Genomic DNA, 13,228 nt, shown 5'->3' on the forward strand with positions numbered 1-13,228 from the left:
ATAGTCCAGGATCCAGATATAGGAAACTGAGGCCCAGAGAAGGCCAACGTGCCACCCCTCAGTGGCTGTGGTATAAATACAGACACCCCAGGCAAGTTTCTGCTCCGGTGGTGTTCCTTGAGGCATGGTGAGCGCCATTTAGGTAACAAGGTTGTTTTCTCTTGTGAGACCTGGTGCCATGCATTACACAGGACAAGTTTCCGTGTTTCTGCTTCTGCAGGCAATAGCATCATCTCAGCCTTTAAGCTGGGACCATGTGTGAGCTAATCTTGGCCACCAAGCAGTTTCAAATTTACCGCATGGGGGTGATCACCAATGAACTTCCTGGAGGGCTAGATGCAGAATGCTGGATGTGGGGCTGAAGAAGTATTTCCCCGTCCACCCTCCATTCTGACCCCCTAGTCACCCAGATGACCAAAGGCTTCCGTTACAGCCCGTGTCACTGAAGTATTTTAGAGAAACCTCAGGCTCTGCGGAGTTTGTTTCTATGGCTAACACAGCAACTGCTTCTTATATTTCCCCAGCTCTCACCAGGCTGCAAACCCTTTGCACATGCTCATGTGCTGCTGGAGTTCACATGAGCGCGAACAGCCATCATAATTTATAAATAAAGTAGAGGGACACATGCACACTTCCGGTAGTGAAGGACTCTGGGACTTGGTGGCTCTCCAGACACACACACACACACACACACACACACACACACACACGAAGTAGAAGTCATGGCTTCCTCTCGTTCTGTGTCGCCCGGCAGTTAGAGCCTGGAGACGCCATATGGGTGTCAGATGAGTAAGACTTAGGTTTTCCTGAAAGTGAGGCCCATTGCCCACGTGCCACATCAATAAAGATGTGTGTGACAGTCAGTTGGCAGGACAGCCACCCCAGGGCTGACTGTCCCGTGCGTCCTCCGGAGGGTTTTCAGTAAGCTGCCACTCTTGATTTGCTGCCAGTCGTTGATGGTTATCTCTTCAGGGAAGCTGGCTGCTCCCCCACCCCACCCCAGAATCTTCTTTGCCCTCCACGTTGTAGGGAACAACCTTCACTGTCAACATGGGTCCAGATAATTGGTGCTGATGCTAGCCTGATCCTTCAGCACTCTGGCCCGTGTCTCAGACATCAGAGTAACTGATGAGCTAGTCTTCACTCCATCTTCATGGCCATTACTATCTAGGGAAAACACTCCCACAAGGACATGAGATATTTTATAACCCGAAGAGGGGCCTTTAGAAGGCCAGAGAGTAGGTTGCTTTGAGAGTATTGCTAATCACGAGCCAATGAGATGGCTTCATGGGTAAGGTGTTTGCTTCGACACATGAGGACCAAAATTCGATCCCTGGAAATGACATGGTTTAAGGGGAGAACCAGCACTCAGAAGTCACCCTGGAACTTCACACATGCACTCATGTGCACACACATACACACATAAACACATAATAAATAAATTAAATTTTAAAATAAAGCAGTATTGCTGGTCATCAGCACATGTATTTAGCTACTACTGTGAGGCCCTGTTGTCTGTGAAATGAAATCCTATAGCAGTGATTCCCAGTCTCCTAACCTTGGGATAATCTTCCCTGGACTGTTCGAGCACAGACTGGAACAGAAATTCCAGTATTCAGCAAGCTAGCAAGGGTCTGAGGCCAGTCTAGGATACATAATGATATTCTGTATCCAAAAGAAATGGGAGGGAAGGAAGGGAGAGGGAGGGGAGGGGAAAGGTGGGGCAGCAAGAAGAGGCCTCTCCCCAGCTTCTGTGATTGTGGGAACATCTAGGTACAGTATTTGTAGTCACTCTAACTGATACCCTGTTGTGTGTAACCTGTTGCCCTAAAGCTGGGCTGGGCAAATATTTCTTTCGAGGTTAAGTGGTATATTTTCAGCTTTATAAACCCGTTCTGCCTCTGCCTCTGCCTCAAGTGTCCAACTCTGCCATGGTAGCCACGGAAACCATACCACTAAATGACTATGGCTGTATTCCAGGAAGATTTTATCTATAAAAGAGCTGGTACATCTGTACCCCTCCCTCAAAAACAACTGAGATACAGCTCTAGAAGCTTAAGAAACTCAGCTCTTCCTGCTGGGTAGACATCTGAAAACTTGTACAGTAAGAATTGGGTGGCCGGACCCCAGTCCCAACATCTGTGAGTCATGGGGATCTAGGGGTGTGGTCATCACCATCTCTGTAAAATGAGCGTGACAATATTATAGTGAAGAACAAGGAGACATGTTCCCCTTTACCACAGCTAGTGGACACAACTGCCAGTGTTCGGCTTGCTTTTCTTCAAACTTTTCTGCAGGATTAAAACGTTCCAGAACTTTCCATCCTATGCATTTAAAAAGAAATCATAATCATTCATTTGGGATATCTTTAGCTTGGGTTCTGGGTTTTAAAGTCAACCAAAAACCATACTTGCCTTTGGAATCCTGTCAGACCTCTGATGCCCAGGTGCCTTGGAAAGTCAGAAGCCTAGTATGTCTTTCCTGTGTCTTCGTATGTAACACCTGCTCCAGAAGAGCCCATCCTTAATGTTTCTTCATGGAACTCCTGTCTTCTGTTCCTCCTCCGCTTTGCCCTCTGTGCTCTAGCAGCTGCTTGGGCCTGACTTCAGGAAGAATCGGTTCATGAGGAAAGGACTTTGTATGTGCATATTGACTCTGACATTAGTCTGTTCAAATAGCACACAAAGATCTTTTTGCTCAGTCCTCTCCTTAAGGGATCTGGGGGTTGTGTGTGGTGGTGTTCATCTTTAATTCCAAAACTGCAGAACTGAGCAGAACTGAGACAGGAGTATTGAAAGTTCAAGTCCAGCCTAGGCTACAAAATGGGGGGGGGATAAGAAGAAGAGAGGAGAGGTACTATGAGGAAAATGAAGATGAAAAGAAAGAGGAAGAAGGAAGAGGAGGAAGACAGAAATGGAGACAGAAGGAGGGGGAGGGGGAGGGGGGGAGAAGGAGAAGGAAGGAGGAGAAGGAGAAGAAGAAGAAGAAGACGAAGAAGAGGAGGAGGAGGAGGAAGAAGAAGAAGGAGAAGGAGAAGGAGAAGGAGAAGGAGAAGAAGAAGAAGGAGAAGGAGAAGGAGAAGGAGAAGGAGAAGGAGAAGGAGAAGGAGAAGGAGAAGGAGAAGGAGAAGAAGCCGCCACCACTAGAACAAGCAGCTAGCACCTTCCTTCTCTGTCCCCTGAACACTCACCCAGCACTGGACAGTCTCCTACTAGTATATTCTTCTAACCAGTTTGCAAAGGTTGGCTTGTTTTGTCCTTATTATAACCGTGTAAGTAAGGTGATACTGACTTTCCAGTTTGCAGAGGACACAGGAAAAACAAGCCATTTGCCCAAATCCATGCCTCTGAAGGATAGCAAAATCCAGCCAGAGACTCCAGAATCCCAGATTCACTATGGAGATATATATATATTCTGTTCATCTGTGTGCTGAAGAACAGGAACCAGGACAGATTTCTGGTTGCACCCTCACACTCTTTATGGTCTGCTAGTGAGCCTGCAGCTATGCCTGGGGAAGGGCTACACCAGTGGGCTCTCCCACACAAATACGCAGGCTCTCTGGAGATAGTGCACAACCAAGAGGTCCTGTCAATCTCAGGGTTGATCTGGTTCCACAGCCTATCAGGATTCTGGAAAACAAGAGACTTTGAAAAGGATCCAGACCTCATGCATATCAGCTTCATAAGATTCTATGTCTCTTCTGGGCCACTGCCTTGCTAGGTGTTGGTGTCCCTGAGTATAGGGACAAGAATACTTTGAAACACTGAACATGCCTCCTCCCAGGCTATGATGATGGTAGACTTCATGTGACAATATTCATCGAAACTTGTCATTGACTATGTACAAATTATATACCTTAAAGGGGGGCATGAGTGTTTGCTACATTAAAATGTGATATAGTCACACACACACACACACACACACACACACACACACACGTACTACATATTTCTCTGACTCTAGGGAATAATACACAGTCTAATACTAGCCAAACTGTGCAATGAAAATAGATTGTGACCTTGTCTTAATAAAATATATATATACAGCCTTTTCATATCTGAAATGAATGTTGTTTTCTCCCTCCAGGACCCCAGAAGCAAGCACAAGTTCAAAATCCACACGTATGGAAGCCCTACCTTCTGTGATCACTGTGGGTCCCTGCTCTACGGACTTATCCACCAAGGGATGAAATGCGACAGTAAGTTGTTTTGTTGTTTTGTTTTCCAGTAGCTGACCAGGCTCTGCAACTCATGTCTTGGTTTGCTCAGTGCCACGGTCTCAGAAACTTCTCAACCAAAGAGAGTTGGTTCAGACAAAGACAAGGCTCGGGACTGGGGAAACTGCTCTCTTCGCCAGGTTCTGGGCTCTGGTTTGTTACAGCTACTCACTTGTCTAATTATGAGCCCCTAAAGGTAACTGGGCCTATAAAGAAGCTAGTTGGTACTCTCGTGTGTGTGTGTGTGTGTGTGTGTGTGTGTGTGTGTGTGTGTGTGTGTGTGTGTGTGTGTGTGTGTGTGTGTTAGAAATCTCCAGCCCCCATAAAATGCAGGCTAGTCAAACCCCACGGAAGATTCCCCACCTCCAGATTCCACATTTGGTTGGCTTCAAAATAAGCTAAGAAACCAGTCATTATCTTCCTATGCCTCTAATTAGTGGGTGGACTGTGGAAAAATCCAGCTTCTCCATAAAACCAGAGCTAAGGCGAGCATGAAAACCAGCGTGGCATCTTCAGCTCACTCATTCTGCCTGCCTGTCGATGAACGGATGAGTCTATAGCAGCCGAGTAATGCATGACATCATAGAGGTCAGGGACACGGAGGACAGGAGGCCATTTCCATCCTCCCCCTAACCCCCGTCATGTTTGAATCCTTATCCAATCCAAAGGAGAGAAAAACACAGCCTCTGAAACTTTCTGTTTTGCTAATTCTCTAGTGATGAGTTTACCTACCTAGTTGCTTAAATAAAAAACGTGTATGTTTAGGGTATGTAAAGCCCATGTTCTTAATACATGTTAGGAAAGTACCAGCATGTTCTCATTCCTAAGAACTACATCAACCATGGATCATGTTGGGCATGAGTTATGAATGCTAGAGCTGTGGGTTCTCTCTCAGAGCCCAGGGTTTGCTCTCTCACAGAGCCCAGGGTTTGCTCTCTCTCAGAGCCCAGGGTTTGCCCTCTCAGTTTACCCAGCTGTGCAGGTTAATGGCCTTATCACCCGTGCCAGCGGCTTCTGTGCTTTCAGAAACCCTCGGATTCCAAACACAACATTTTCATCCTTTTCAGCGTTTCTAAAAATAGTGATCCTAAGTACATTTGTAAACATATTTTTAGCTATTTTAAAAACTTGGAGCAGGGCTGGGGAGATGGTCCAGTGCGTGATGACGCTTGCTACCAAGACTGACAACCTGGCCTCAATCTCTGGAAGCCACATGATGGATGGAAGGAAAGAACAGAGTCATACAGATTGTCCTCTCACCTCCACATGTGTGCTGTGGCCAGGACAGCACAATAAATAAATGTTAAAATTACATTCAAACATGGATCAAAAATGAACACTTACATGTGTTGCTGCATGCATGGCAATCTTGACACAGTTAGCAGAACCCTGCCACATTTATATCCCAGCTCCACTCACGGGATAGAGCTTGTCGTTGAATTCCCCCAATCAATACATTCCCTGAGAAGTCCGCTGGGACTTTTCTTAAATTCTTTTTTCTTTGAGCCTGGCATCTGGGGTCCTCCCTGGAAGGAGGAGAATGATCAGATGGCATCAAGAGCCCAACCCTACCTTTGCAGAGATGCGGCCGTCCCTGTGCATATCCTTGTCTGTTTTCTCATTGTGTTCTGTGCACAGTTGGGGAAAGTGTTAACCACCACTTATGTCAGCCAACCCTTTAGTTTGTAGGGTAAGAAATGGGATTAGAATGTGCAGGCGGACTTTCCACGGTACAAAAGCCATTTGGAGTAGAACCAGAGTACAGCCCCAGTGTGTGTCCGCGCCCCCACATCATCTTTGGTACCCATATTCTTTCCAAGGCCCTGATATTGTGCCCCAGGTACCTGGGGGTAGATAGGGCTTGGGTAACCCAAGGGACATGAACACCACAACTTTGCAAGAGTCTTCATGGCTAAGCCCCAGCCGAGACAGCATCTGGGACAGGGGACTTCGTGAACAGACACCTGAGGGTATCCACATCCTGGAAGCAGTTTCAGGTATCTATCTGAGGCAAATGGGTCTTATTGATGACTTTTTCAGAAAAGGTGTGCTGCCACGTTCCGATTAGACACTTAGAAGGAAAGGAACAGCCAGGGTCTGCCTCGAGCATCGCAGATTAAGCGTGTTAACATCCGGGGAGAGTGGGCGGGGATCCCAGAAAGCCCAAGGTACCCGGAGGGCGGAGCCAACACACCTACACAGCCTTGTGTTTGTAGTCAACCCCGGGGATTCTGCTCAGGGTTTCTTTGGTTTGTGGAAATAAGACTGATCTTTTTTTATCTGTCTCGCCTACATAATGTCAGGGTAAGGAATGGCTTCTGCCAGGCGTGTATTTGTTTTACTTGGATTAATATTTAAATATTTGAAGACAGGTTTAAAATACCAAACACAAATTCCTTAAAAAAAAAAATAAGGCAACATACTTACACCTTCTCAGAAATACTGAGTTACTTGAGGGAAAGAAATTTTTATGAATTTCCTATACCCGGCCCATAAGTCCTTACATTCTTGGTGGCCAGTTCAGAAAGGCAGAAGAAATTCTCATCAGGGAATTGAATCCTCTGTTAAAAATTTGCACATTGCATGCCTGGGGGTCCGTAAACTATTAGGCAGTCAGTCCGAACTCTGTGCATATGTACTTGTGGAGATTTTTGTTAACTGTTTGAAGCAGTCACAGAACAACCCGGGTTCTTTTGCTGTGGTAAAGACTCAACAAGTGTGAGGCAGATATTTTAAGGGTATTGCCGCTCAGAGGAGGACGCCTGTGCTGGAAGGGACATCTGCTAACAGTCCGTGTCACTAGAAACATTATAGCAAAGCATCACTTTAGGGAAGACGCAGCCCCAGCTTCTCAGACACCAAAACATGGAGGCAGCGATGCGAGCCCACATGGCCGACCTTACCCCTGTGCCTTTCTGATTCACAGCCTGCGACATGAATGTTCACAAGCAGTGCGTGATCAATGTCCCCAGCCTCTGCGGAATGGATCACACAGAGAAGAGGGGGCGGATTTACCTGAAGGCGGAGGTCACCGATGAAAAGCTGCACGTCACGGGTAAGGCGTCTTCCAGCAGAATCATTATTGGGCAAGCAAAGGTGAAAGTGATGGCGAAGCAGGTGGATCTGGGCTGGGTGATGTGGTGCCTCTCAAACCACTGATTAATACATCCTACAGGCATACTCCATACACAGGGTTTCCAAACACGCGATCGTCAGACAAAGTCTAAACCAACGTGCAGACCTGGGTGCTCCGACAATGGCCACCATTTTCTCCCCACCATGCTTGGGACAGGAAGGCCAACTGAACAAAATGCTGCTGACAAGACCAAACTAGGGGAGACAGACAGCTGGAGGGTCTAGATGCTCAGTGACCTGAAAAATCCATGTCAGAGATAGTGACAGCCGCTACTAATGTCTACATACGCTTCCTCTGTGTTAAGTATGATGTCAGGAACTTCATATATGGTATTCACTTCTCTCTACACTTGGTGATTAGCCTCATGTCCCAGTCAAAGGTACAAGGAGATAGAGAATGCACAGCATTGCAGAATTACTAAATGGGAAAACAAGAGGAGAACATTCGTATCCAAACCCTCAGCCTCAAATTGTCCTGCCTCTTGCACCCTCAACAAATGGTTAAGTCGTGGTGGAGAATCGCTAGCCATGGACTAGAGCACTCCTTCCTGTATCTGTGGGGGCCCTGCTACAGCCTGGGTTTTCTTCTGGTTTTTCCAGGTCCACTTCTAGTGCACCAACACACTCAACAAAGTTACCCTGTTATCTTGATTGCTCAGGACCTATCCTATATCTTCAACACATCCTAGCCTCTCTGTGTCATACTAGGGATGGAATCTAGGGCCTTACCACCTGCCAAGTGATTTACCATTGGGCTGAACTCCAACCCTCCATGTTGGTTTATGGTTTAGCTCTCAGAACAGTCTATGCGTTTGCTCTTGGGACTCCTGGTGGAGTGCCTGTAAGCTTTGCCTCTGACAGTGTCTTTGCAGCATTTCATCAAGGAGGGCTTTATATTTCCATTTGTACTCATGGCTTTTAAGTTATCCTGAAGTGTTGGAAAGACTGTCTTTAATGGTGTTTACCTATAAACAAGAGAATATGTAATAAAAAGAGACAAGAAAGTTCTATTTAAGACAAGCAGGAAGTGGGAAGAGTTTAAAGAAAGCTTATTTTGGGAAACAGTCAAAATTTAGAAAGGCCGTTGTTTGGCTTTTTCTTTCCTTTCTTCCTTCCTTCCTTTCTTTTGTTCTTTCTTGGAAAATAAGCACATTTTCTTCCAGAACTGTCCTTTCAAATCAAAACACAAGGAACTCAAAGAATTTTGAGGTGTTATTCTGGATATACTCATGGAGGGTATTCTTTTGAGAGGTTACCTTTCACCTGCACTTCCCTGCTATTGGGGCCAATACTGTCACCAATGTCATCATTCTGCCTAGGAAAGAAGTGTGCCAAGAGTTATGAGTTTCTGTGTTAACCCAAGAGTTGTGAATTTCTGTGTTAACCGCAATCTACCGTAAGAAAAATCTTCTCTGACGAGGGTTAACCAATACACTGATCTATAGGTCTGGTGATACATCATTAGGAGTCATTTTATTGCTCTTTGTTGAGCAGAATAATTGTAGTACATTTTCTCCTACATCGCCTCAGATCTGTAGGAGTCTTGGTCTCATTGACAGTGTCAGGTATGGTTCTATCTCACAGAGTGGGCCTTAAATTTAAAAAAAAGAGAAGTACTTGGTTGTTCCCATAACATGTGTACCACTATTACCCTGACAAGCCATAGCTTCTCAGCCAGACAGGTTGTTGTAGCTTGCAGTGTAGCCAGAAAGGGTGAAACATTCAGTTGAGTACCAGCTAGATTTCTTCATGTGCTGTGACTCAAGTGAGTACCATCTTCAGCAATAGGGTCTTGCCATCAAGTTCGGGAGGGCAACCAAGAACACCGAGATAGCTTGTAATGGTTGGGTGGGGTTGTGTGACCAACAACTCAAAGAGAGGTTTGGTAGCATAGCATTTATAGCTGAGGTTGTATGTTCCCACCACAGGGAAACTCCATTAAAACCCCCTTTATATATTTATATATTTTAGGAAGTTTCTACAGTAACAGTTTTCCATGTGACTCTTTCCAAAGGCCAAAAGAGCTACGTTCTAAAGAAAAAAACAAAGTCTTACTTCAGCCTTCGAGCAAGCTTCCTTTGTGCTCCTTGATTTATAGATGAAGAACTTGAGGCACAAGGAAACAAAATAGCTAGCTCCTGAAAATTGGAAGTTTGACTGCAAATGCTTTACCAATAAGAATGGGAATCTAGGGGTTGGGGATTTGGCTCAGTGGTAGAGCGCTTACCTAGGAAGCGCAAGGTCCTGGGTTGGGCCCCAGCCCCGGGAAAAAAAAAAAAAAAAAAAAGAATGGGAATCTATATCTAAGATAGTTACTAGATATTGTTCAGTGAGAAAATTCCTTGCTGAAAACCCATAAGGCTCCATAAAACCAAAACGAAGTAAAACCAGATGTAGTTATTTATGAAAAGGAAACCCAACCCTCAATTTAGAAAGTAAACTCAAGGAAATAACCAATTAAACAAATTAGTAATGCTATCTTGAAAATTTGTCATATTATTTTGGCAGTATTGGGAAGCAAACCTAGGAGCTTGCCCGGGCTAGACAAGCGCACTACCTACCATAAAGCTATATCCTATGAACTTGGTCTTTTGAGACAAGTTCTCACTATGTAGCCCAGGCTAGCCTTCAACTCACTGTCTGCCTGCCTCTGCCTCCTAAGTGCTGGTATGCAGGATTGTGCCACCCCATCCAGCTAGGAGTTATTGGGCAGACTCAAAGAGAAGACCTCTAATTCCAACTCACATTGTTTGTCATTCCAAAGTATCCTGAGGAATGGGAAGAGAAAAGTAGTCCTTCTTCTGGGGACAGGTGCCTGTCTGTACCTCTTGCTTGCTGGATGGTTCGGGCAACAGTTTGTCCTGAGGAAACTTGTTGACAACAGCAAGGCTATCACTTCTTTAATGCCTAGGGTTTGCACTGTGCACCTTGTAGGCATTGTCTTGCTGCCTCCACATGCAGTCTCATCAAGGAGATAACCTTTCTTGTCCTACTCTTCAAGGGCAGTCAGGGGATGGAGAGGAGAGAAGGAAATTGCTCTAAGCCACCAAGTAGAAGGTAATGGAGTTGGCCAGATTCTGAGCTCTTCCTTTCAACACCTGGTCTTTCAGCCTCCCTGGGCTTCTTTTATTGAGTAGAGTCTCTTTTGGGACAAACAATGAACCCACAAATATTGTCCAAACTTGCATTCAGCACTCCAGGACACTCTTGAAAATCTAAACACAGGACTTAAAGCTAAGGGAGCAAAGGGGGTACCATGTGGAGGGATTAAAGAGCAAGCCAATTCCAAGTGTCATTAACTGCCAAATTATGTGGTCTCAAAAATAGCACACTACGGGGAGGTACTCAGGATGTAGAGGGGACTGGGAAAGAAAAGACCCCATGAGGGAGACTGCTGTGAGGGAGTGTTCAAAAGGTAGAGGGAAGAGCACTTGGCTTGCTCTCGGGGAGGGTTAAATAGGATGTGGGAATTAGCCAGGCTTTAATGAGAAAGCAATATGAGCAGTAAACCACAGTGAGTGGAGCTTAGGGTCCAGATGCAAGTGGTTTCCTAGGAAATGCATTTAAACCCAACCTCCGGGCAGCCGTGTTCATTGCTAAATTAGCTCAGTCCCCATTTCACCTATGTGAAACTGCTCAGGTTGAAAATTATTTCGAAAGTAACTTGGGAGTTCCCAGTGGGAGCACTCCACTCTGGGATGAAGACGCCCCCTTTCAAAATCAGAAGTGAGCTCAGTTTGGTGCCACGTTTGTGGAAAAGGCCTCCTCTTCCTTGGTATATTTTTATGTTTTTACCTTAGGCAGTGGTGCTGGAAGGAACCAGAACTGTGCTCCCCACCCTACCCCACCCTGAGAGATTTTAAAAGGCTTCTTATATTCTTATATCGCTTTCTACTTTGGTATGGAATGATATAAAAGGAATTCCTCATGAGAAGTCGCTTTCAGTTTAATGTTGTAAGTAAATGGGAGAGAAATACCACTTGCTTTCTGGCTGTTTCAGGATCAGGTGTCTCCCACAGACAGATTATTCTAAGGAAGGATTTAATTTCCTCACATACTTTGGTTTGTTAGTGTAGCACAGGGACTGAAATCCTAACCTGGGTTCCCATGGGGCAGGTGATGGGGTACCTTTCTCCTGGTCTATGACTCTTTGCAGCACACGGGCCTCTCCTTCTGAACTCACTCTTGGGCTTTAAGAAGCTCTCTGTTCAGAGCCAGGATGTCTTCTTCCACGGTACCGAATCTGCCCACCATGTTGTGTGATTAAAAGAGCATTCCCTCTGTCTGCTCTCTCACCTCCTCAGTGTGCCTCATACAGGATCCAAACAATGAACCTTAGCTTCCTGTAACACTCCAGCTCTCTCAGTGTCTACTGTGTGGCTTTTCCTGGAGTTAATTGCAGGCAATGTCTATCCACCCAAAGTAGAGCCCAGTGACAGACTGAAGGAGCCGCTCTGATCAAATTCAGCTTCAAGAATCAGTGAGTTTACTGGACTTACTTATAGGAGTGTGGATGACGCCAAACAGCAGTATCACAGAGATGCCTCAACCCAGGGTAATCGAAAGGCTTCTAAGAGCTGCAAAGATTAGATCTCTGCCTTCGTTAACTTTCCTCCCGTAGCAGCTCCAGAAACCGGGTGCAATTGGCCATTGCAATATTCGAGGTCCCAAATGAGATCGCATCATCACTTTGCAGATGGGAATGCATGGGTAGGGTGGGGGGAGTAGCTGTAATATCAAACGAGGGCCCTGTGGCCCTATGGCCCTACCCCTACTCTTTCCACAAGGAGATGTTAACAAGTCTGTTCCCATGAGGCTCTCTTGCAGATAATCACAACTGCTCTGATACAAGGTGGTAATGTCCACTTCATGCCTAAAGAACAGCATTGTGCAGTAGCATCTCAGCATCCTGATCAGGTGATCGAGAGAGGGAGCAAGCACATCATGGAGTGTGTGGTGCTCATGGACACTTCAACATGCAAAGGAATGACAGGGCACATTAGGTCCTTTGAGGTACAGTGGGAACTTGGAGGAAGATGCCTTGACTGCCCAAGAAAGCTGCAGGTGTGTTGTGTGGCACTAATCCTGGGTAAATGTGGCCAAATATGTATTCACCCACATAGTGAACCAACAATAGACCAAAGTATAGATACCACTGAAATAGAACTTTGATGAACCAGTGACCTTTATTGGGGTGTACTTATAGAAATATGAGTGAAGGGTTTACTTAGAGGAACAGAAATGACTCAAACTCAGCTACATCATCAGGGCCTACCACAAGGGGCAACAGCCCATCAAAACTGTAAGCCTAGAGCTCACCGAACAATACAATCTGCAGTTACGGTCAGGGTTAGAGTTAGTGTTAGCCCCAAAGAAGTTTGACTGGTCTGAGCCTCTTCCAGGCAGTTTGGCTAGTCTGTGAGTGTCTTTACTGTTTATCTGTGTTTAGTGAGTCTGATCAGTTTCGGGAACTTCCTGAAACCTTTGTATTGTTGGCTTTAAAAGCCTAATGAGCTTTCCTTGCAGGGTAGAATATCTTACCTCCCCTTTGAACATCCTGTCTCCTAATAACCTTCTCTCCAAGATGAAGGTTTTTAATCTCCAAGGAATTTGAGAGCAAGGTTGTAGCTTGATATAGGGAGTGGAAGAAGAGCCCTGAGGACAGGAAGGATGGCTCTGTAGGCAGAGATGCAGAACATATCCAAGAAGCACAGTATCATGAAGGATTTCAAAAGAGAAGTATGAAGAATGGCAAGGTTTCTCGTTCTCTTCGTTTTCAAAGGATTAGGGCTGTGACCCATCACAGTCCTCAGGAGCCATGTAGTGGAGGCTTTGCATTCCATTCTTCTTTACACCCAGAGCCTTTAGTTGTGGGCA

The 13,228-nt window shown here is 45.6% G+C and overlaps 1 protein-coding gene across 1 annotated transcript in view; it reads left to right on the top strand.

Annotated features, from left to right (window-relative positions):
* The window catches only part of Prkca (protein kinase C alpha), a 399,975-nt gene that overhangs the window by 276,054 nt on the left and 110,693 nt on the right, over positions 1 to 13,228 (top strand). Inside the window, exons 4-5 of the mRNA XM_032914268.1 lie at positions 4,087 to 4,198; positions 7,143 to 7,271. Coding sequence (XP_032770159.1) covers positions 4,087 to 4,198; positions 7,143 to 7,271 — 241 coding nt within the window. The remainder of the gene's footprint in view (positions 1 to 4,086; positions 4,199 to 7,142; positions 7,272 to 13,228) is intronic.

This window comes from Rattus rattus, chromosome 9, assembly GCF_011064425.1.
Source record: "Rattus rattus isolate New Zealand chromosome 9, Rrattus_CSIRO_v1, whole genome shotgun sequence".
Classification (NCBI taxonomy): Eukaryota; Metazoa; Chordata; class Mammalia; order Rodentia; family Muridae; genus Rattus; species Rattus rattus.